This window comes from Ursus americanus, chromosome 21 (assembly GCF_024610735.1).
Source record: "Ursus americanus isolate L20-20 chromosome 21, mUrsAme1.1.p, whole genome shotgun sequence".
NCBI classification, from domain to species: Eukaryota; Metazoa; Chordata; class Mammalia; order Carnivora; family Ursidae; genus Ursus; species Ursus americanus.
The window spans coordinates 27,800,130-27,822,632 of NC_142147.1; the positions used below are offsets into that span (position 1 = coordinate 27,800,130).

At 42.8% G+C, this 22,503-nt stretch overlaps 1 protein-coding gene across 2 annotated transcripts; it reads right to left on the minus strand.

Moving 5' to 3' along the window:
* Positions 1 to 915: 915 nt before the first annotated feature.
* DDX19A (DEAD-box helicase 19A) lies at positions 916 to 21,603 on the minus strand. 2 transcript variants are annotated; one of them, XM_045810222.2, is made up of 12 exons: positions 21,437 to 21,603; positions 16,600 to 16,648; positions 13,970 to 14,020; positions 12,814 to 12,949; positions 10,158 to 10,250; positions 8,496 to 8,598; positions 7,999 to 8,113; positions 4,504 to 4,681; positions 3,908 to 4,145; positions 3,190 to 3,352; positions 2,513 to 2,704; positions 916 to 2,090 (listed from the first exon to the last, which is right to left on the minus strand). In XM_045810222.2, the coding sequence occupies exons 1-12, from the start codon at positions 21,491 to 21,493 to the stop codon at positions 2,029 to 2,031; spliced, it is 1,437 nt and encodes a 478-aa protein (XP_045666178.1). In that variant the 5' UTR covers positions 21,494 to 21,603; the 3' UTR covers positions 916 to 2,028. The 2 variants fall into 2 exon arrangements, with proteins under 2 accessions (XP_045666178.1, XP_087726727.1); XM_087870601.1 differs by lacking the exons at positions 13,970 to 14,020; positions 16,600 to 16,648; positions 21,437 to 21,603 and adding an exon at positions 12,447 to 12,507 and having other exon boundaries at positions 12,814 to 12,945.
* Positions 21,604 to 22,503: the final 900 nt, after the last annotated feature.

Genomic DNA, 22,503 nt, shown 5'->3' on the forward strand with positions numbered 1-22,503 from the left:
GATAATTTGTAATACTGGGATGAGTACAGGATAAATTGGGGTTTATGATACTGGGATGAAGAAAACTTTTCTAGCTATGACATAAATCCAGATTTCTTAAAAATGAAATCTGAGTAACATTAAAATTAAACTTTCAGGTAATATTATGAAAAATGAGTTTGTAAAGACAAACTAGGAAAACACCCACCACTCAAGATAAAGTCTAATTTCCTCAAAATAGCGGTGGCTTAAAACCATTAAGGACTCACAATCCAATAGTAAAATGATGAGGCAAGAATGGGCAGCACCCCAAAAGACAAAATACAAATATCCAATAAACTGAAAACTTGCCAAAGCTCACTCAATACAAAACAAAATGCAATGATGCCATTTATTTTTGCTGTTCAAACTGGCAAATTTGTCAAAATTGATGAGAGAGGATTGGCAAGCAGGAAAGAAAATAGGTATTTTTCTATCACTACAATAATATAAATTGGTAAAACCTTTTTGGCAGGGTAAATTGGGACCGGATTAAAATAGTCAAGGTCTCCACTCTCTGACCCAGCACCTGTACTTCCAGGAACAGTTCCTACAGCAACTTTCACGGGACAGAGGTGAGTGAGGCTGCGCGCCTGCCGTGGCACCGCGGCCCCCTCCCGTGCCTGTCACCGGAGAGGCCATGAACTAAATGCTGCGGCAGCTAATGCTAGAGCGATGCCATTGTCAAGAGTGAGGGGCGCCTGTGTGCTGGGCATGTCACATGTGCAAGATAGGCTGCGAGTGAAGAGCCTGAATAGAATGTTCACATTTTTGTAAAAAAGTGGGTATGTAAACAGAAGGAAATATATCGAATGCTCACCAAAATGCTAGCAGTGGTGATTCCGGAGAGGCAGGGATAGAACGCGCTTGCACCTTATATATGTACACACACACACACACACACACACCTTTTTTAATGAGTATATATTAGTCTAATTAGCAGAAAAATACAAATAAAAACAAATCATGATTAGTAAAGCCTTTCATAATCACTTTAAAATTTCTGAACATAATGAATGATGGGTATAGCTCGAATTTATCTGTCCTTATTCATATAGATAACCTATGAATTAAAGTAACCAACAGGTCCACTATTACAGATAAAGAGCACTATCAGAGTTTTCCCTTGGTCATAACTTCCTTTCCAAACTCTGCTGCTCGCATCCGGGCACAGTGTGACACCCCATGGCTAAGAACCAACTCACGAGGCCAGGTGTGTGTCAGAAACTCACCTGGTGTCTCCTGGCTGCCATGCCTACCAGAGCCTAAGCAGACACAGCAACTGCAGGAACAGGAAGGCCCAGATTCTCAGAGGATTCATCTACCCTTGCCAGACCAATCCCTCTGAAGATTCACGGACTTCCGTGTTTCTCTCCAAATCGGAAGTTTACAAAAGTAGCCAAGTTGCTCACCCAGAGGGAAACAGGGATATCCTCTGGCACAGGAACAGAGGTAAAAGGGATCAGCTGGAACATCTCTGAATTTAGAAGGAAGATGGCCCCAAGGGTCAGAGACATTGGTGGCAGGTCTCCGGTCAGGGACCAAGAAGGGGGAGAGCTCACAGGTCTCTGTGCTGCTGCTCCCCACATGTCATCCGTCCAGTGGGGCTCACAAGCCTGTCTGTGGAGCCTCTCCAGCTCTCTACATCTACCATTTCTGCAGGGGCTGGAGATCGCTCCTAACAGCCCAGCAAGAAAACAAGCAGGGGATCCTAGGCTCAGCGATTACCCATAGTGACCAGATAATTATAAAGATGGGGAAAAACCATGGCTTAAAAGGGGGGGGGGCAGGGGGAGGACTAAATTCTCCAAAATGCAAAATTTTCCTTCTACCTTCCCCCATCATTTGCACAATTTTTGTCTAGTCCAAACGTAATTTAAAATGAGGTAGGTAGTTTCTCTCTCCTCTGCCTTTGTCTTTGTGGTGACTGTCGAGGCCTGTGCCGTGGAAGCACTGGTCTCCTGTGCAGGCGGAGTGCCAGAGGTGGGCACTGGTGACTGGTGGAGTGTCTCAGTTGGCTATTTTCTCAATCTCGTCCAAATCATCCGTGTCCAGTCTTTCTATTTTCTTATCTGGGGAGAAAGATGAGAATTCAGAGAGAAATCAATGTGGGGCTACCATGGAGACACACACCTAGGGAAGGGTCAGCACGTCAGGGAGAGAGGAAACACACAGGGTTCTGCCTGGCCTTGGAACGGGGCCATGCCTCTGGCCACAGCGATCTTTCACTTGACCCCAAGACTCCCAGTGCCTGAGCAAGGGACACAGCCCTAGGCCCCTCAGCCTGGCCAGGGTGGCGGCACTGTCATTTGAGTCCCTGGCCCTGAAAACTCGCCAGGTGTGCTCTTTGAGAACTTCCATTCTGTAGGAAAGGAGGGGACTGTGCAGGGACAAAGGCCTCTCTCGGGGCCACGGGAGAACCTACCCTTCCCCCCTCCCTTGGACTCCCCGTAGAAGGAAAGGGCCCTGGCGGGAGCCAGTCCCAGGCACTCACTAAAATGCTCCTGGATTCTGTTGAGGATGTTCATGCTGTGCTTGCTGTCAACCATGTTCACTGCCAGGCCCCTCTTGCCAAAGCGGCCCGTGCGCCCGATCCGGTGCAGGTAGGTCTCATTGTCTGGGTTCCCGTCCTTGTCCACGGGAAGGTCAAAGTTGATGACGACAGAAACCTGTTCGACATCAATACCTGTGTGAAAGAGAGGTGGAGAGGAGTCAGGACGGGAGACGAAAATCACTGCCAAGCAAGCGAGGCTGACACACACCAGCTTCAGGTGGAAAAAGAGTCTGTGCAGGCCGGCTCTGGGATTCAGGGACAGGGGCACGCAGCAGAACCCGGAGGGAAAAACAGAACCTGGGCAGGTGCTAACAAAATTACGACATCAGTAAGAGAGCCTCTGCTAGACACCAGGGGCTGCAGATGCAGCCAAAACCTCAGTGGGGACCCCAAAGACAACAGGCACCATCCTGAACCAGCGAGATGCTCGTCCATGTCCTTCCACCTCATGGGAGCCCCTGGCTTCTGTGACAGTTCTTATCTGCTGGGGGAATCCAGTCTCTCCCTGAAAAGAATGTCTGCACCAACCCCACATGGACTCCCCCAAACCAGCGGAGCCCTGTACAGGACTTCCCTGGCTACCCGCAGCCTGGTGGACAGACGCATTCTCTGCTCACCACGGGCACACACGTTGGTGGTCACCAGCACCTTCTCTTTGCCCTCTCGGAAGCGCTCGATGACCGCAGCCCTCTGCTCCACCATCATTTCTCCACTCAGCAGGGCCACCTGGTGGCCTTCTTTCGAGAGCTCTGCTGCCAGCCAGCTAGCTGTTTTGCGGGTCTGGAGTGAACAGAATTGTTTTAAATGAAGATAACCTGTTAAAAAAAAAAAACAAAAAACCAAAAAAACAAAAACCTGCAAAAAGTGGCTTGTTGCGTTAAAGTACGTGAAGACCTGCTGAGTCAGTCAGCAGGATAGGCTTACCAATTCCACAAATAATTTTAGCCATGTCATTTTTTGGATGAATTACTTAAATCATCTTAGCATTCAGCTAGGAAGAGTGTGGTGTGAGCCAAAGGTCTTCATTCCCAAATAGTCTATATTCTTAATGTTTTATAATTATTTCATTGGATGTTATTTGGAGTGCTTCCCAAGTTATCTCTAAGAAGTGGGACCAAAGAAGGTTCAATTCTTCACAGTCTTTCCCTCATAACTCATTATAATCTGAGGAGAATACTCCCTGAGGCAGGTGGACGTGAATCATCATTTCCTTTCCGGCCACACAGGGCACCTGCTCCTGCTCAGCACTGCGGTGGAGCTGGCTGAGAGGGGGAGGGACGCACCCTCCAGTGCAGCTCCTCCCCCGGCAGGCCTGCTGCTGCCACTGCTACTCACATGGCAGAAGATCATGGCCTGAGCAATGGTGATGGCCCCGTAGAGGTTACACAAGGCCTGGAACTTCTCATCTCTGTTATTGCACAGGACGTAATACTGCTTGATGGTGTCCAGTGTCTCCTCCTCGCGCTTCAGTTTGATAATGTTTGGGTCTGGGACCACTTTCTGGGCAAATTTCCATACAGAGTCTTCGAAGGTGGCAGAGAAAAGCAGCATCTGGCAGTTCCTGGGCAGCATCCTGCAAGGGAAGACCCAGGTATGTGGCATGATCCCGAGTCTTTCCCTGGAAGCAACAGAAGGCAGCTGCCCCGCGCTTGCCTGGTCTACGTGCCCAGGAAGGTGGCAAAAGGGGGAAGAGAACAGCGGGGAGGAGGTGAGAGCAGCCGTGGGGCAGGAATGGGGCTGGTGTTAGATCCCCTAAGTCTCCTTCCTCAACCCATGGTCAGTGCCGATGAGGAAATGGCCCATCGAACGAATGCTGCTGGAAGTACTAGAATAAAGAACCTGACAGGAGCAAGAAGAGGTGTTTGAAGTAAAAGGAGAAGATGCTGCAGATCAGAAGGCTGAGAAGTTCCTCTTGGCTCAAGAGTTCCTACCTCTGGATGCGGATGCTCTGATCTTGGTGGCCCTGAGTAGCTATCATCACGTCAGCCTCATCCAGAACAAACACCTTGATCTTCTTGGGGTCAATGAACTTGAGCTTGGCACACCAGTCCAGAACAGTCCCAGGGGTGCCAATGACAATGTGCTCACTGATCTTCTGACCTCTTTCCACTGTGGAGACAAGATGTTTTCTGTGAGTATTTTCACGGCAAAACCAGCTTTGGAAATCAAAGCCTTGCCCATCCTTCCAGAGTTAGTAAAACAAGTTAATTCCAGATGTCAAAACACACACACAGGAGTGTTATCCAAAAGTCCTGGGTTTTTCTATTGTAAATCAGGTACCATGGCACCCATCTCGCTGCACCATGGTCAGGATTCCATCCTCTGCAGTGAGCCCTCAATAAGCACCATGTCTCCTTCCTGCTTCCTCCTGTGATTCAACATCATCCCACTCATTCTCCTCAGCATCACTCTCAGTCACTTCACATCATACATTCACTCACAGTTCAGATATTCAATTGGTAGTTTTGAGTCCCCGGAACCTGGCTCAATGAGTTTTTACTTTGCTAGACATTCTAATGTGCAGACAGTTTTCCTACGTACAAATTCTCTGGTTTAAAAAACACATTACTCTCGAATTATAGCTGGTGGAAGCTGAAACTGGTACAACCATCTATCAAAATTACTAATGCACATAGCCTGTGAGCAATACTCCACGATGAGGAATTAACTCTGTATGTATATTAACATGTGTGAAATAACATATATTCAAGGATATGCAAGCATGAAAAGTAACTAATGAAGAAAATATAAACCCAAAGGATGATGCCAGTTAAAGTAAAAAACTGCTGAGGAACTGATATGGAACAATCTCCAAAATACACTATTAAATGTGAAAAAAGGTTGCAGTGCAGTCTGCACACCAAAAGAGGCAAAAAAGAATACAAGTAACACATGTACGTGTGTGTGGGTGTACAAGTGTGTGCCTGTAGCCACACAGAGTTCTTCGGTGTGCGCATGAGAACTGGTGAGTACTAAGTGCCCGTACGAAGGGGAACTAGGTGGTTGGATGTATGGGAGGAAGAAGTTTCCACCAAATATTCTTTCAACTGAAACATGCGAATGTGTTACCTATTTTAAAAACAAAATTTAAAATTTGAGAAGGGCCTTTTGTTAGAAATTCATCAATTATCTACTGGAAGACTTTTGCATTAATGCTAACACATTGTAGTTCTCAACGTCCCCTGCCTGTAAGTCCAAATTGAACCTTTAAAGAATAACACGTTAAGTGTAGTTAATATATTAATCCTTCACACACAGTGAAGTCCCGTGTTACTACAAAACAATCCAGAGAAAATATATGTTGTTACAAGATTCTGGTAATTTCACTTAGATGTACCCACCAGTGTGAGATATCAAATAAATACACAAATTACATAACCAACCTAATAACTTTTGGATAAAGTAGTTTTGCTGCAAGCCAAAGCAAGACGGTTTTCTTCAGGAAAAGCTCTTCTGTGATCGTGTGGTGAACTGAACTAGCCATTTCTCTGTTGACTGACAAACTAGAAAATGAAGTGGGGAATTTGATACCCACTTTCTTGAAAATGAACACACTGTGTCTTCAATGAAAACAATACACTGTATTTGCTGCCACAATAACATTTAAGCTTTCAAGAGAAAAGTAGCGTTTTGGAAGACTTGTATGTACCACTAAGTTTGAGTTTCTTTCTTTCTTTCTTTTTTTTTTAAAGATTTTATTTATTTATTTGATAGAGATAGAGACAGCCAGCAAGAGAGGGAACACAAGCAGGGGAGTGGGAGAGGAAGAAGCAGGCTCCCAGCAGAGGAGCCTGATGAGGGGCTCGAACGCAGAACGTGGGGATCACGCCCTGAGCCGAAGGCAGACGCTTAACGACTGAGCCACCCAGGCGCCCCTAAGTTTCAGTTTCTTGATGTACATAAGCACCTCTGATGAGTTTGGTGGTAAGTATTAGGGCAAACAATTTAAAAAGTTTGTACAAAGAGATGTTTCAACATTTGGAAGATCAGCGTAACTCAGACGTATCTTCCAAGAGACCAAGGTATTTTAATGTAACGGTATGAAAAATTCAGTAACAGGATTTCAGACTCCATGTTGGAACTAATCTTAAGTAATTACCACTTGTTAAGTTTTGGTGTAGCATCCAAAAAGAACATCTAAAATTTCCTGAAAGGCCAGACTGTCTTCATATTTTTCAAAAGTAAGTTCTTTAAAAATTTCTCAATTTTAGCTAGAATGGCAAATATCAATAGATACAACCTGTATAAACAAAAATGTTCTGGGGTCCTCAGTAATTTTTTAAGATTTTATTTATTTATTTGACAGAGAGACAGCCAGTGAGAGGGAACACAAGCCGGGGGAGTGGGAGAGGAAGAATCAGGCCCCCAGCAGAGCAGGGAGCCCAACGCAGGGCTCAATCCGAGGTCCCTGGGATTATGACCTGAGCCGAAGGCAGACGCTTAACGACTGAGCCACCCAGGCGGCCCCTCAGTAATGTTTAAGAGTATAAGAAACCAAAAAGTTTGAGAATCACTGCTCCAGGCAATTATAAACTGCTGGGTCAAAGGGAGGTCTATCTGCAGTTTTTCTAAGCAATGCCCAACTGATTCCAGAAATAACTGTACCGGCGTATACTCCCCACCAGGAGTGTATGGGCATTCCAGTTCTTGGATGTCTCCAACAATACTTAGTATTTTCAGACTTCTATTTCTGCCCATCTGAGAGGCATACAGTGGTTTTAACTTACATTCCCTGATGACAAATGAGGCTTCTTTATCATCTCTTCCCATTTACCGGACACCTAAGTCCCTTCTTCTGTGAAGTGTCTGTTCAACTGGGCCTCTTTTCCTATTAGACTCTTTTCCTATTTAGACTGCTTACCTTTTCCTTACTGACTTGCAGTTTTATATACTCTGATAACTTTCTAATGAACCGTTTTCTACCTGCCCCTCCTCTCCACTTTAGTCCACGTTCTCTACATTACATTCTGTAGAACACGTGGGAGAAAAAATTGGTGGAACTATTTCTGGTTTTGATAAGACCAAGTTATCCGTTTGTGCTTCTAGTTTACTCTTACTATAGCTGTGCTTGTTTTTAAACAAAGGGATAGACCCCAACCTACCATCCTCACACCTACTAAACCCTTGTTAGTAATAAGCAGCTTCCAGAACTCTGCATGCTGAATTCAAAACCCTGTTTTCTCAGTGAAGAATGCCAGACTTTAAGAACTCCATGACCATACAAAGATTTTTACAACTCAAAATCTTCTTTTAAGAGTAGAAGCGACTGTTAAATAGCAAACTTAAAACAGATTTGCTCAAAGTAATGCAGTGGGCCCTAAGGTCAATTGAACCAGAAAGTTTAATATCATCATCACATCTTCAAAATTCAAACACCCAACCACAATACTGTGCTCACTGCTTAGGTCTCACCCCTTTATACTTACATTTATTGCCTCGGACAGCGTAAGCAAGCTTTAGTTCTGGATGAAATTTGCCCATCTGCTCAATCACTTTTCCCGTTTGAAGAGCCAACTCATATGTTGGGGAGAGGCACAAACACTAAGAGGGGGATCATAAAGGTTGAGTTTAGGAGAGCCTTTTAGTAATAGACAACAGGTTCTAAAGCAACAATATGCTGATCTTATCACCACTCAAAAGTGCAGGAACCACATCCTCTCACACCAGGCCCACTTTTCAGCTGTAGACCCAAGCCTTCAGCAGAGAGCCCTGGCTGGGTGGATGCCTTTGGAAGCCACTGTTCAAGACTGCTGCTTCTGACGGAATTCTACCCAGGTTGTGGCCTAGTGCGTGACCTGGCTCTGCCTGAGCTACAGGCAACATTCAGACCCCTTTAGGGGCACCCCTATTAGGCCCCCCACCAGATGGCACTGCCTTTCCCAGGGCAGGGAAGCCAGGGCCCTCAGGATCCCTTGGCCCTCACCTGGGGGTATCTCTCTGCTGGTTCCACTCGGCTGAGCATGGCCAGGACGAAGGCAGCTGTTTTACCGGTACCCGACTGAGATTGGGCAATCAGGTTCTGTGGGCTGGATCAAGCAAGAATAGAAATGAAAAGAATATTGGTTAAATACAATACAGTGTCAAAAAGTTCTTTCTGGGTGGTAGGCATACAGAGCTTTCTCCCTTTAATCCAGGTTTTCTGCATTAAGCACAGTGATAATTTTTTTATATGTTGTGAAAAAAACTGCTTAAATATTAAGGGACATAATGGTTCAGATAGGTTCACACCAAGAAATCTTCACTCTAGACTCCAGCACAGCTCGAGTGCCCTCGTTTTGTATCCTAGGTGCCCCATGGAAATGAACACTGCAGAGTAATATCTGTGCCAAGGCAAATCCCCGAAGACCTTTCCTGTCAAGCTATAATGTGCCTCCAGGACTTGGGTCTCTGTGTGTTCCCTTTCCCTCCTTCATGAAGACGCAAGACACCAAGTCAAACAGACGCTTTAGAGGGAACTTTCACATTTTATTTCACGTAACCCAGTCAGGGAAATAGGTAGAATTTTTGTCCTTAAATAAGAAAAATAATAGAGTTGAATGGAAAAGGTTACTACATAAAGCAGGATGCCAATTACCTACAGTTGAGGAGTCTGCTGAAGTTTCTCTCCTCCTCTGCCCCTCCCTGCACTCACTCATGCATGTGCGCACTCTCTCAAATAAAGAAATAAAATCTTAAAAAAAAAAAACAAAAACAAAACCCTATTTTTCAAATTGCACAGAATAACAACATTAGCTTTCTCTATCAGTTTTGTTTGTTTTTAAAGATTTTTTTTAGGGGCACCTGGGTGGCTCAGTCAGTTAAGCGTCTGCCTTTGGCTCAGGTCATGATCCCAGGGTCCTGGGATCGAGCCCCTGCATCAGGCTCCCTGCTGAGTGGGGAGTCTGCTTCTCCCTCTCCCTCTGCCTGCCACTCCCCCTGCTTGTACTCTCTCTCGTTATCTCTCTCTCACTCTCTGTCAAATAAATAACATCTTAAAAAAAGGATTTTTAAAGAAGATTTTATTTATTTGAGAGAGAGCACATGCCTGCGCGCACATGAGCAAGGGGAGAGGGAGAAGCAGATTCCCCACTCAGCAGGGAGGCTGATGCAGGGCTCTACCGACTGAGCCAGGGAAGTGCCCCCTTCTCTCAGGTTTTTAAATTTTTAAAAAAATTTTAAAAGATTTTATTTATTTATTTTAGAGAGACAGAGAAAAAGAGCGTGCGTGCTCGAGTGAGGAGTGGAGCAGAGGCGGAGGGACAGGGAAAGGGAGAGAATCTCAAGGAGACTCCATACTAAGCGTAGAGCCCTACGTGGAGCTCAATCTCACAACCCTGAGATCATAACCTGAGATCATAATCTGAGCTGAAACCAAGAGTCAGGTGCTCAATGCTCACCCAGGTGTCCCATCAGTTTTTATTGTTAAGTGAGAAAGGCAGAAGCTGTACCAAATTCCAACTGAATCTCTCTGCATTTGCTCAAGTGGTTTCCCTGAAGAAACATGCTGTCCCAGACATCTCATCTTGTTCTCAAGAACAATAACAGTTATTGGTATAAGACATTAAACCAAATCCTGAAGAAGTACACTTGAGGTCTGCATACTCACGGCTCAGCAAGCATCATGGGTAATGCATTCTCTTGTATCTTGGATGGTCGATTGAAGCCCATGGCATAGACTCCCTGGAGAAGCTGTGGTTTCCTAGGAGGCCAGGAAGAGAAAGGATGGATTCCTAGTTGTTCAAACTGTTTTAAAAGCCTAGAATTTGATCTTTCCCTAAATCTAGCAAAGAATAACTCTTCCTATCTTTGTTAGACATATTTTTCTAATGCCTTAAAAAATATCTAAAATGAAACCAAGACACCATCTTTTCCTACTAAATCTTAATCTGCACCTTTTTTTTTTAAGATTTTTTTTATTTCTTTGACAGAGAGCACAAGCAGGGGGAGCAGCAGGCAGAGGGAGAGGGAGAAGCAGGCTCCCCGCTAAGCAGAGAGCCTGACGGGGGGTCCTGGATCATGACCCAAGCAGATGGCAGATGCTTAACCAACTGAGTCATCCAGGTGCCCTTTAATCTGCAACTCTTGTGCAATTCCGAAAATACAGACTAGTTTCCGCTCTTGGAGAAATTAATGCTTTCAGCAGACCCACAAATATGACTGGCCTTGGAGGACAAATGTTCCCTGGATATCACAAGAGTGATATGTATTAATTCATATAAATTGTATAATTTGCATAAAATGAACTATAAAAGGCATATCTAAAAATATACTGCTTACTACACCACTAAGCTATGGAAGTCTCTTTAAGGAACGAGATTCAGTTTTAATTTCTTGGGGCAGATGTTAAATTGAACCACAGTCATTTTGTATTCCATGGTCCCAAAGCCAGCTGTGCAAGTACTCAGGACAATCAAGAAGTAAGAAAATTGATTCAACCAGTTTCTAGTACCTGATCAACAGTGAATAGGTAGGCGTGTTCAATGACCATACTCAACTTTCCAAATGCTCATATGTAGTTATTATGTCTAGTAAAAATCAAGACTAGGAAAGCACCAGCTTATGTAAGTAGCTGCACAACAAATACCAACTAAAGTTGTTCCTCCATCGCATTTACAATAAGCTCTCTGCTACCTCCACACTGACAAGATGTTCAACAAAACTCCCACCAGACTGTAAAGAAGAGTCAAACCAAGTCAAGACTTCTGTTCTCTGAGCCTTCCTGGGAGTTAACAGACTCTCTAAATGGCAAATTATTCTGGCGTATGTTGGTTCTCAGATACAAAGACCTCTGAAAGCACAACTTTGGTGTCTTCTGTTTGGAAGAAAAGGCTATGAAGCTCAGCAGATTTTGATCTGGTTGCTAAGGAAACAAAGTCACAAAGGAATGAAGATCCAAATGATCCAAGAGCTTCCGGTGGTTCATTATTTTTCTCTTATTTTGCAGATTAATTCAAAAATTTTAAGTACAAAACAAACCAAGGCAACTTAGGTTTCATTCTTTGTTCCCTCTAGCCAACAACTACTAAATCAGAGAGAACTTGACTTTCCAGAGAGGACAGTTCCTCACTGTTGGACTGAGGGCTCAAGTTCTTTAAATGAAAGAGCGTTTAAAAACCATCAATACTTGGAAAAGCAAACTGTCACTTCAGGAAACAAAAGAGAACATCTCACTGCCCTGATATAGTTTATAAACAGAAGCAGAGATGATAGATTTGCTGAATGAAGCCCCTGATGGGGGAAATACACATAAAAAATATAATTTCCTGAAAACATTAAAAAAAAAAAGCCACGCTTTAAAAAACTTATTCTTAGCTATCACTTCATTAATGACTTGATTTGGTTTTAGTTAGCTCTCGTATTTTAAATGTCTCTTACCCTAAAGCAGTGGTACTAAGTTGGCAAGAATGTGGCCCCTATTTGCCCACAGTGGGCATACTATACATTTTTCTGATAAAGGCAAAGAATCTATTAATTCCACCACTTTCTTATTCACCAGCTATTTTCTGTCTGATTCTGGTCCCGGCAGGCAGCAAGAACGGTAGTTATGTCTCGTGTTACTCATGACACCCAGCACAGTAGCATGTACATAAACCAAGGATTCATAAACACTCTTTACTAATATGCTGATGGAAACAAAAAACTTGGGATGACCTTCCCTAATTCTGCCTTTAAAATAAAGAGATGTTAGAAGTCATTCTTAGCACAGTGCCGTAAACGTGCTCCCTTGTGGCTTAATTCTGGGGGTTTTGTTTTGTTTTTTTAAATTCCGGAATACTGAAAGCTGCTTTCTGTTGTAGGTACTGGGAATCCTGCACAGGCTCTTTTGATCAATTATGTAAAAGCAGATAAAGTGTTTTCAAGACCGTAAACCCTGTAGGCTAACAAAAGGGCTTACCTAATAAGAAATGTTCCTGACATCCAGAAATCACCTGTCAGCCAATATTTTATTGAAAGTTCTAAGAGCATAAAAGAAAAAAGACTTTCAGCTATGATGAATAAATTTGTGGCATTTAAAAATCCCTCCCAAGAGGAGGAGAAGTGGGTAGCCAAAAGACAAGGGTGGGAGGGAAACCATCACCGTAAACTTTTTCATACTTTCTCAGTTTCAAATCATGTGAATTATTAACTAGTCAAAGAAGCAAATACATTAAGATTCTTAAAAATAAAGGTAAAAAGCAAAATTCCCAAAAGATCTCTGAGATGCTAAATTTTAGAAAGGTGGGACCAGCAAGGAACAGCTGTTCCAGAGAACAGACACTCACAGCCGAAGCTCCTCAAAGGACTTCACTGAGTAGAGCGGGGAGTTTGGGTCCCGCTGCAGGACTTCCACCTGGTTTGTGTTATCCACAAGGTTGCTTCTGATCAGCTTGTTGAGTAAGGACTGGGCAGCTCTGTCCTCTGTCGGGAAGATACCAGCAGGTTGTCTTCACATTCATTTGGCAAACCCACCCTCGTGAAATCTCTCTTACTCCCCTGTCTCTGCACCAGCACCCGGGCAGCCGAGCATGGCTGGAGAAAAACAATCACACCTACAGGTCTCACTTTAGATTCTTGACCACTAGACTCAAATGGGCTGCCCTACCCTAAGTCTTCATGTTTCTATTCTTCACTCATTCATTCTTCTCAGATCTCCACCTCCACCTCTCTTCTCATCCCTCCACATTCTCACTCATCTGATGAACTTGTGTCTTCCTACACAGAGTTCAAGTGCTAGGAAGCACCTCCACACACTGCAGTAACACACCTACACACCCACCTGCATTTGTGTACACCCTCTCTACGTTCCCTCTGGTAACCTGGGATGAACAGCCTGCACTCAAGGCTAACCCCTACAGGTCCCAGCCCCTCTTGCCTATAAGGATATTTCTCCCGAAACTAACTCCCATCTTGCATTATCAGATCCCCCCCTCCATGTGCCCACATTTTAACATCTCATTATAAACCTGCTTCCTCCTTTACCCCTCATCCCCATCCAGTTGCTGCCCCATTTCTCTACTCCCCTTTACAGGACATTCCCTGAAAAGGCTGTCTAAACTCACTGTTCCCACTTCATGTCCTCCCCTCCTGCTGAATGTACACTGAATAAGCTTTTGTATTTAGCCTCTGCACTTGACCTCAGAGGCCCCTGTTGAGCACACCAATGGCTTCTACACTGCTAAATCAAGTGAAAAGTCCATTTTTATATCTTCTGAATCAATTTATTACCTATATTTGACTACCTACTTTTGTAACACTTCCTTCTTCTGGTTTCTGGATACTCCTCTCTTTTCTCTTTTGGTTCTCCTTCTATCTCACTGACTGCTTCTCAATCTCCTTTTTGATGCCTCCTCCTCTCTTCAATCTGATGCCTCTGGCTCCAGAAAGGCAAATCTTGGGTCATATGCTGTTTCTTGCTATAGAGTTTAAAAAAGTAATTACCTTTCTCTTCTTCTTCTGTTTTCTCTGCAGTGGCATTGGTTTTAATAACACCTACACAAGGAAACAGGTGTCATCACAAGAAAGGCAAATTTCAAACCCACCCAAAGGTGTGACAACATAAATACTAAATCTTACGTAAGTAATCAAAATGTAAATATTTGGCATTTCTTTATGTTTAATGGGTTTTTATTCCTAGAAAGCACATAAGAAAACTAAAACTTTCTAGATATGTTGGCTGACTTCATAGTGATCAGACTATGTCACCTCTGACTTGTTTATCCTATTTTAAAATATACTATTATTTTAGCAAATAGAATCAGACATGAAAAAGAAAATAAAGATATTAAAAATTAAAAGGAAGAGGTAAAATCACTTTTTGTGGATTGTATTTGCAGGATTGTAAGCCTGCAGGACTAAGTATTAACTTAAAAATGACTACAAAATAACATATCTCACTCAGCAAAAGATAAAAAGCTAGGTACAAAATAAATAAATAGAAATCAGTAGCTTTCATAAATACAGAAATATAACTGAAAAGATCCTATTTGTAACAGCAACTAAAAAGATGAAATCCTGCACCCAGAAACAAAATAAAAAATATGCAAGACTTATATGAAGAAATCTTTAAAACATTGATAAAATAATGCAAAGAGTATAGCTAAAATGCCATAGATAAATTAAAGCAGAATTCTAAGATACTCAATTGACCCAAAAGGTCAGGAAAAGAGAAGTAGAGAAACTATGAGAGACAAACAAGTCAAATAGCAAAACTGCTTAACTAAACCCACCATATCAATTTTATTTTATTTTATTTTATTTATTTTATTTTTATTTTTTAAAGATTTTATTTATTTATTCGACAGAGAGAGAGAGAGACAGCCAGCGAGAAAGGGAACACAAGCAGGGGGAGTGGGAGAGGAAGAAGCAGGCTCACAGCGGAGGAGCCTGATGTGGGGCTCGATCCCATAACGCGGGGATCACGCCCTGAGCGAAGGCAGACGCTTAACCGCTGTGCCACCCAGGTGCCCCCCACCATATCAATTTTAACCCACCATTTATATTCAGTGTAAATGGATACAGGAAATAAAAGTCACCCAAATTGGAAAAGAAGAAGTAAAACTCAGTATTTCCAGATGACATATATAAAAAGCCTAAAGATGCCATCAAAATACTGTTAGAACCAATAAATGGATTTATTAGTAAAGTTGCAGGATACGGAAATCGTATCCTGGTGCACTTCTATACACTAATAATGAACTATCAGAAAGAGAAATTAAGAAAACAATCCCGGGGCGCCTGGGTGGTACAGCGGTTAAGCGTCTGCCTTTGGCTCAGGGCGTGATCCCGGCGTTCTGGGATTGAGCCCCACATCAGACTCCTCTGCTATGAGCCTGCTTCTTCTCTCCCACATCCCCTGCTTGTGTTCCCTCTCTCGCTGGCTGTCTCTATCTCTGTTGAATAAATAAATAAAATCTTAAAAAAAAAAAAAAAAGAAAAGAAAACAATCCCATTTCAATTGCATTAAAAATAATTAAATACCTATAAGTAAATTTAATCAAGGAGGTGAAAGACCTGTATACTAAACACTGTAAGACATTAATGAAAGAAATTGAAGACACAAATAAATAGGAAGGTTTTCCTTACTCATGGATTGGAAGAATACTGTTAAAATGTCTATATACCAAAAGCAATGCAAAGAATCAATGCGAGCCCTATCAAAATTCCAGTGGCATTCTTCACAGAAATAGAACAATTTAAAAATTTATATGGAACCACAAAAATCCTGAACAGCCAAAGCTATCTCTTTTTCTCCCCCAAAGCAATCTTGAGAAAGAAAAACAAAACTGGAGCATCCCGCTCGCTGATTTCAAACTATATTACAAAGCTATATAATTAAAACAGTATGGTACTTGCATAACAACAGACACACTGACCAAGGAAATAGAGCAGAGAACCCAGAAATAAACCCACACATATACGGTCAACTCATTTATGATAAGGGAGCCAAGAATACACAACAGGGAAAGGACAGTCTCTTCAGTAAATGGTGTTGGGGAAAAATGGACAGCTACACGTAAAAGAACTGGACCACTATCTTAACCACAAACAAACATTAACTCAAAATGGGTTAAAGACTTGAACGTAAGTTCTGAAACCTTCAGAAGGAACCAACCCTACCTACTGACACCTTGATCTCAGACTTCTGGCCTCAAGAACTATGAAACAATAAATTTTGACTGTTTAAATCACTCAGTTCGTGACCTGGCATGGCAGTCCTAGCAAACTAATAGAGAGTAAGAACTGGTTAAATGACAGTCTGGGACAAAAAGGAAGCCTTTCACCTGTTTATACTTTGAGTTTTGAACCCAGATTAACTTTTCAAAAAATTAAATAAAAAATTTAAGGAAACACTATCAAATGAACAGTGGCAGGAGTCAGAGACTAGATAAAATCTGGAAAACTAATGTGTCCTCTTCGATAATGCAACCAAATCTACTGGCTCTCAAATACAGCGCTGTCATTTGGCAAACATTATGCTAAATGAAAGTGCCTTTTCACACCGCAGCTACTACTGCAAAATGGAAGAGCACGCGTACAGCTCGTATCCAGAGTAGTTACCAGTGACTCACCATTGGTATCTGGTTTGACTTTTTCTTCCTTGATTTGCAAATTACTCATCTGAATGGGAATAAAAGGAAACAGAGTTAAGCAGATGACCCAATCAAAGGAAGTCCCTTCAGCAAAGAGAAAGTCTAGCCGCACCTTTTTCAGGGAGTTGTTCTGCTCAAGCAGAATTCCTACAAATTTGGGTGAAGACATCAGTTCACATCTTTAAGAACCTCAAAGCGGGGGGCAGGGATGGACTAAACAGAGCAGATCGGAAAAAAGTTTGACAGCAGTCTCAAACCTCTACTTTTCTTCCAGCTTATGCTCTTTCTAGAACATTTACCTTCATTAAATACCTGTGATAGCCTTTCAATGGCAAACACATAGTTCCCTTCTAGATACAGTAAAGAACAATACTATCTCAGCTTTCTTTTTAGTCCTAAAACCCACAGTGTATCAATGCAACACTTAGCAAATAAAGTCTCCTCCACTATGAGTTAGGTAAAAAAGTTACTTACTATGATGAAAGAATCGACAAATTCCTATTCCTGATTTAGAATATTTCAGAAACTTGAACAAAATGTTTTAATTTATTTTGGCCACTAGTCCTGGTCAATGCAAACCTGTTACTAAGCTGCAAATCAAAGTGCAAGCAGAGCAATAATTTATACATTTGTAATGAAGTCTCCAATCGCATGAGAACTATTTTTCCATGTTCAAGGTATTGTTAAGAGTAAGCGTGTGATACAGAGATGGTATTATAAAGGTATGTTGTCAGGTTCTGAGGAGCACCGCAAATCAAGCGCTAGACCCCAAGCCCTGCCCCCAAAATGATCCCTCAATTGATACAGTCATTCATTATCCTTATGATAACCACCATTATTTCCTGAGGGCATTGAGAAATATTTCCACCTCCATTCCCCCTCCTCTCAACTGACCCTGCTCTTGGTCTTTGGGAGAAGGAAGTTCACCTTCACACAGTGGGGATATTCATCTGATCTCTTTAAAAGCAGGTCTTCCAGAGAAAAATCAGATCCACACACTGCTGGAGATGGACACCTGTTCCCTGAAGGCCAATGGGAAGGTTGGCACATAACAGAGAAGGTATTTTAAACCAGAACTATCCAATGATTATCCTCATTTTTAGGCTAATACACAGGGATCTGCAGAAGCCCACTAATCTTGGGATGGGCTGAAAATGCAAATGAGACAGTCTGGAGTCCCCAATCCAACCAAGTTGATTAGTCTCAAAGTCTGACTGATGAAAAAGAAAACCATAACCAAATTTACTGTATTATAATTTGACAAATACATGTGCTAACAAAAGATGACATGCTTAGAAGCTAGACAGATCTAAGAATTTGTCACCATTTGTTCAGCTGCATTCAAGGGAAAAACTACTGGCAGACAAGTATTCCTGTCTTGAGAGATGTAACTCCACCATGGGAAAGAGGCAGGCCAATCAACTCTCATTCTCCTTCATTCTGTATTCACCTTCAGCGAGGAACCTCTGATTATTAATCATGCCTCTTACAGAAAGCAATGTCCTTGACACTGGACACAGATTTTCGTTGTGATAAAAGCATCCTTCGCCCATCCAAATGAACAGAGTAGCTCCTGAAGGGTGGCTAAGGTTCCATCAGTCCCAGAGTCCCTGATCCATGAAGGGGTGAACTCTTAGGCACTCACACTTCAACAAGGCTTCGAGATCTACCTCTATGCCAACTCTAATTGCAAAAGGGTCAGATTATGTCTCTAAAAGATCCTTAGGGTTGTCTTTGGGTTTTTGTTTTTGGCTGATCAGGGAAAGGGAAGGAATTAAACTGGTGATATGGCCAGAAAGAGGCAGAAAAGGAGGCCATTTGTGTTGGAAGAGATGACAGTGACAAGTGAAATGGCATCAGGTCCTTTCTACTAATTCAAACTCTCAGAGTCTTTTATCAGGGTTCCTAAAACTGCATCCAAACAAAACTCCCCGACATACCTCTCCTTCCCCTCCAAACCCGTTTTTGCGAAGGATGTGAAGGTACATCCTTGTCCACATAAGCTTAAACCAAAAAAAAATCCTCACTGTGTGTAAATACAAGATTTTTATCACTGTGCTTTCTCTGTCCTCTTCTCTGTCATTTTCATTCACTACCTGTACACTTGAGAGCACAGCTGCATGATAACCCAACACCATGGATTATTTTTAAGCTAAGATACACAACTCTACATGGTAAAATAAGAAGGGGGGGTGGTCTTCCCCAACTATTAGGAAGCAATGTTTTGTTTTGTTTTAAAGATTTTCTTATTTGAGAGAGAGAGTGCTCGTGTGCATGAGCTTGCTCGAGCAGGGGGGAGGGGCAGAGGGGGAGGGAAAGGGAGGGAATCTCAAGCTGACTCGCCCCGCATGCGGAGCCCGACTCGAGGTTAGAGCCCACAACCGGGAGATCATGACCTGAGCCAAAACTAAGAGTCGCACGCCCAACCACCTGAGCCACCCACATGCCCTAGGAAGCAGTGTCTTCACAGATATATTTATATCAGCCTCCTGAGAAGCAGAGTGATTAAAACCAGATTCCAAGTACATTTAGACCTATATTTACAATATTCATATTCATAATATCACAGCTAGATTAGAGTCATAGGCTTAAAAAGATTTGAAACCAGTTCTCAGTAACTACCTTTTAGGAAAGATATGGTGCGAAAAAGTGGATTTTAAACCCTACTGTGCCAGAACCTTTGTAACACTCTTTGTCTTCTTTGTGGGTAACAGCCAGTTTTATTACTTGCCCTGATTCTTCTCCTGAACTCCAATGCCACATTTCCAAATACAACATAGGTGCTGTGCAAACAACAGTTAACACAGCTAACAGTTTCCTATCCTTGCCAGCTTGCAAGGTTGGCCCCCTGTCCTGCAACTGGGGACTTGGACCTCAGAAGGGTTCCCATCATTCCTAGAACTGCTGAGGGGTTTGCTATGCCTAAACGGTTTGTAAAAACATGTCATTTATGTTAAACACCTACTTTCCTTCTGCCTGGAATTTTGGTATACGCTAGGCAGAGGATGACTTTGTGACAGTCCCCTCCGCCCCCACCCCCATAAGAACCCTGGGAACTGAGTCTCTAATACTTGACAATACTTCACCTGTGCTGTTACAGTTAGCTGCTGCAGGACTTAACTGAGTATGTAAGTCCACTAAGCAAGGACTCTTGGAGGCTGGTGCCTGGCTTCCTCTGGACTCTGCCAGATGCGCCTCTTCCTTTTGCTAATTTTGCTTTGTATCTTTTCATTGTAATAAATGATAGCTGTGAGTAAGTACAATTATATGCTAGGTCCTGTGAGTTCTCCCAGGAAATCACTGAACCTGGACTATTCTTGGGGATTCCCAACATAAGTACTTACCAAGATGTCCTCCTTACCTCAAATTCAGAAGAGCCAAACCTGAACTCACCATCCTCCATATCAAATCTGCCCATCCTCCCACTTCCCTAGTCCTGTTATTAGCATTTTAATAATACCACCTGTGGGATCCTGACTGCAAACAGCAACCTTTGCCTTTTTCCTAAATCCTGCTCTTTATACTGCCACAATTCTCTTGAATCCGTCTCTTCACTGTCACTTCCACCACCCAACAACAAACATATGCCCTCTCTGGGCTAGAAGAACTGACACACTGATTACCTTTCCTTTGGACATCACTTCTTCTAATATTCTCTGTAGTTTGATAAATCTTGCCAGTTCTCAGATCTAATACTGTCCAATATCCTCCTGAAAAATCCCCAAATCGACCAAGTTAAGTTTCTCCTAAGTTTTCAGTTAACGTTGCAAAGTACACTCTATACGGTATTTTCTATAAAGCTACCATTACAACCCATAACATTAGGCTGCAGCAAATATGAGTTGATTCTTGCTCTCTAAACAAGTCCAGTCCCTCTGCGCATTTTCTCTCAAAATGCCATTCACCTCTACCTTAAATGACTCATTCTCTAACATTGATTTGAAATGTAAACTTCTTCACAAGGAATTTCCCTGTTTCCTACTCATAAACGTCCTCTCCCCACTCAGAGAACACTTATCACATTATTCTTACCATTTTCACAGCACTTTCCACATTCTCACCTTCCCATCTAGACTGTAAAGATTCTTCCTATACTCCACTGGATTTAGCCCAGAACATTTGCTGACAAACTTACAATCCTCCCAATGTAATCAAGGATGACTGGAAAAGAAATCTAACTTAGCCATTAAAAAGTTCTATAAGACTTCAGACTACCAAACAAACACAAACTATTAAAATCAATAGTGCATTATCACTAAAGAAACCTAAACTAAGATGTAAGAACAGAAAGCCAGTTTACACTCTAACTACCTTCCAGTTGAATGGATCTTGATTAACCAAAGAACCAGTAAATGAAATTAAACGTCACTTCAAACATCAACGGAAAAATGTAGGGCCTCCCACCGACATCTGCAGTAGACTGAAACACTAAATCTAAACCTGAATCTGTTATTTCTCAAAGAGCTACAAACTGCCAATCATGTTTAGCACAGAATCACTCGAAAACAGACAAGAGAATCATCATCTAAATTTCCCTACAACCCTCCCGAGAAGGAGGTGCAACAGAAAAAAACATACAAAGAGGGAACAAATTTGCTACAGGGCAAAAAAGTCTTTAATTGGCCCAGATGAACAGAACAAGGCTGACGTTGGTCTCTTTCGCCCCAGGCGCAAATCGGGGCTACGTGATTCCCGGCGGCAAACTCTAGGGAGATGTGGGCCACAAGCCTGCCCAACCCGAGTAGCTCCCCAGACTCGTATCAGGGTCCGTTCAGGCCCCTGCTACGTTCGCCCCGCGGGAGCTCAAGCCACTGACCGACTTGACAGCCGCTTCCTGCTCGTCCACTGCCAGGGCCCACGAGTCGGTGGCCATGATCCAGCGGGAAGGGAGGCCGACTTGCGAAAAAATTCACCGCACGCGCGCCAACACCTGCCCTGAGTCCGCTGCCTCCCCGAGAACCTCCCCCACCCGGACAGGAAGCGGAGGTGCCAACAGTGACGTCAGTTCCCGCCCGGCGCAAGGCGTCACTATTCCGCGCCGCGCCGAGCATGCGCGGCGGCGTCGCATCTTTTGGTCGTGCGCCGAAGCGCTTCTATTTCGGACTTACCCCGGATCCTCTTACCACGGATCTTCTTCGTCGCGCGTTGATCTCCCCAAGCTCTGCAAAGTCAAACTCTTAGTCCTCACTTTATTGCCTGACTTCACGCTGAAGTAACCCATGTTTTATTTTAAGCCTGTCACGTGTCTCTGTGAGTTCTAAAGACTTACGAAAAGGTAAGTCCCATGAGAATGCTATAGATGGCCGGTTTCTGCTGTTAAGAACGCGGTAGCACGTGTGACAACAAAAATCGAAACGAAGAGCCCTTAGACCCCCGTAATTCTCCTACTCCGAAGAATACAAACAACAACGTTTTATTTTTCTTTTGGGTCCTTCCAGTCTTCGTCCATATGCATCAAAGCACGGGTGTTTTACATAGACCTAAACAACGTACACATACAATTTTAAATTTGACCTTTTTATTATATGCCTAAGTACTTTTTCATGTTATAATGATCGATTTCATGGCATTATAATAGTCCATCAAACTCATATCACATAAATTACCTAACTCCCCTACCTCTTTCAACCTTGGGGATATGGGTTGTTTCCAATGTTTTATCATTAGTGCTTAGTATCTCTAGACCAGCAAAAATCATCATGTTTGCTTTCGGTTCGCTTTCTGTCTCGCCTCCCACCCCAGAATATGAACTCTTCAAGCAAGAGCAAAAATTTTATCTGCTTTAGTCACAGCTAATTTGTGAACCTAGAAAAATTCATGACACATAGTAGTCTCTCGATAAGTATTTTTTAATGCGTGGATGAATAGATTAATAGAGATTTT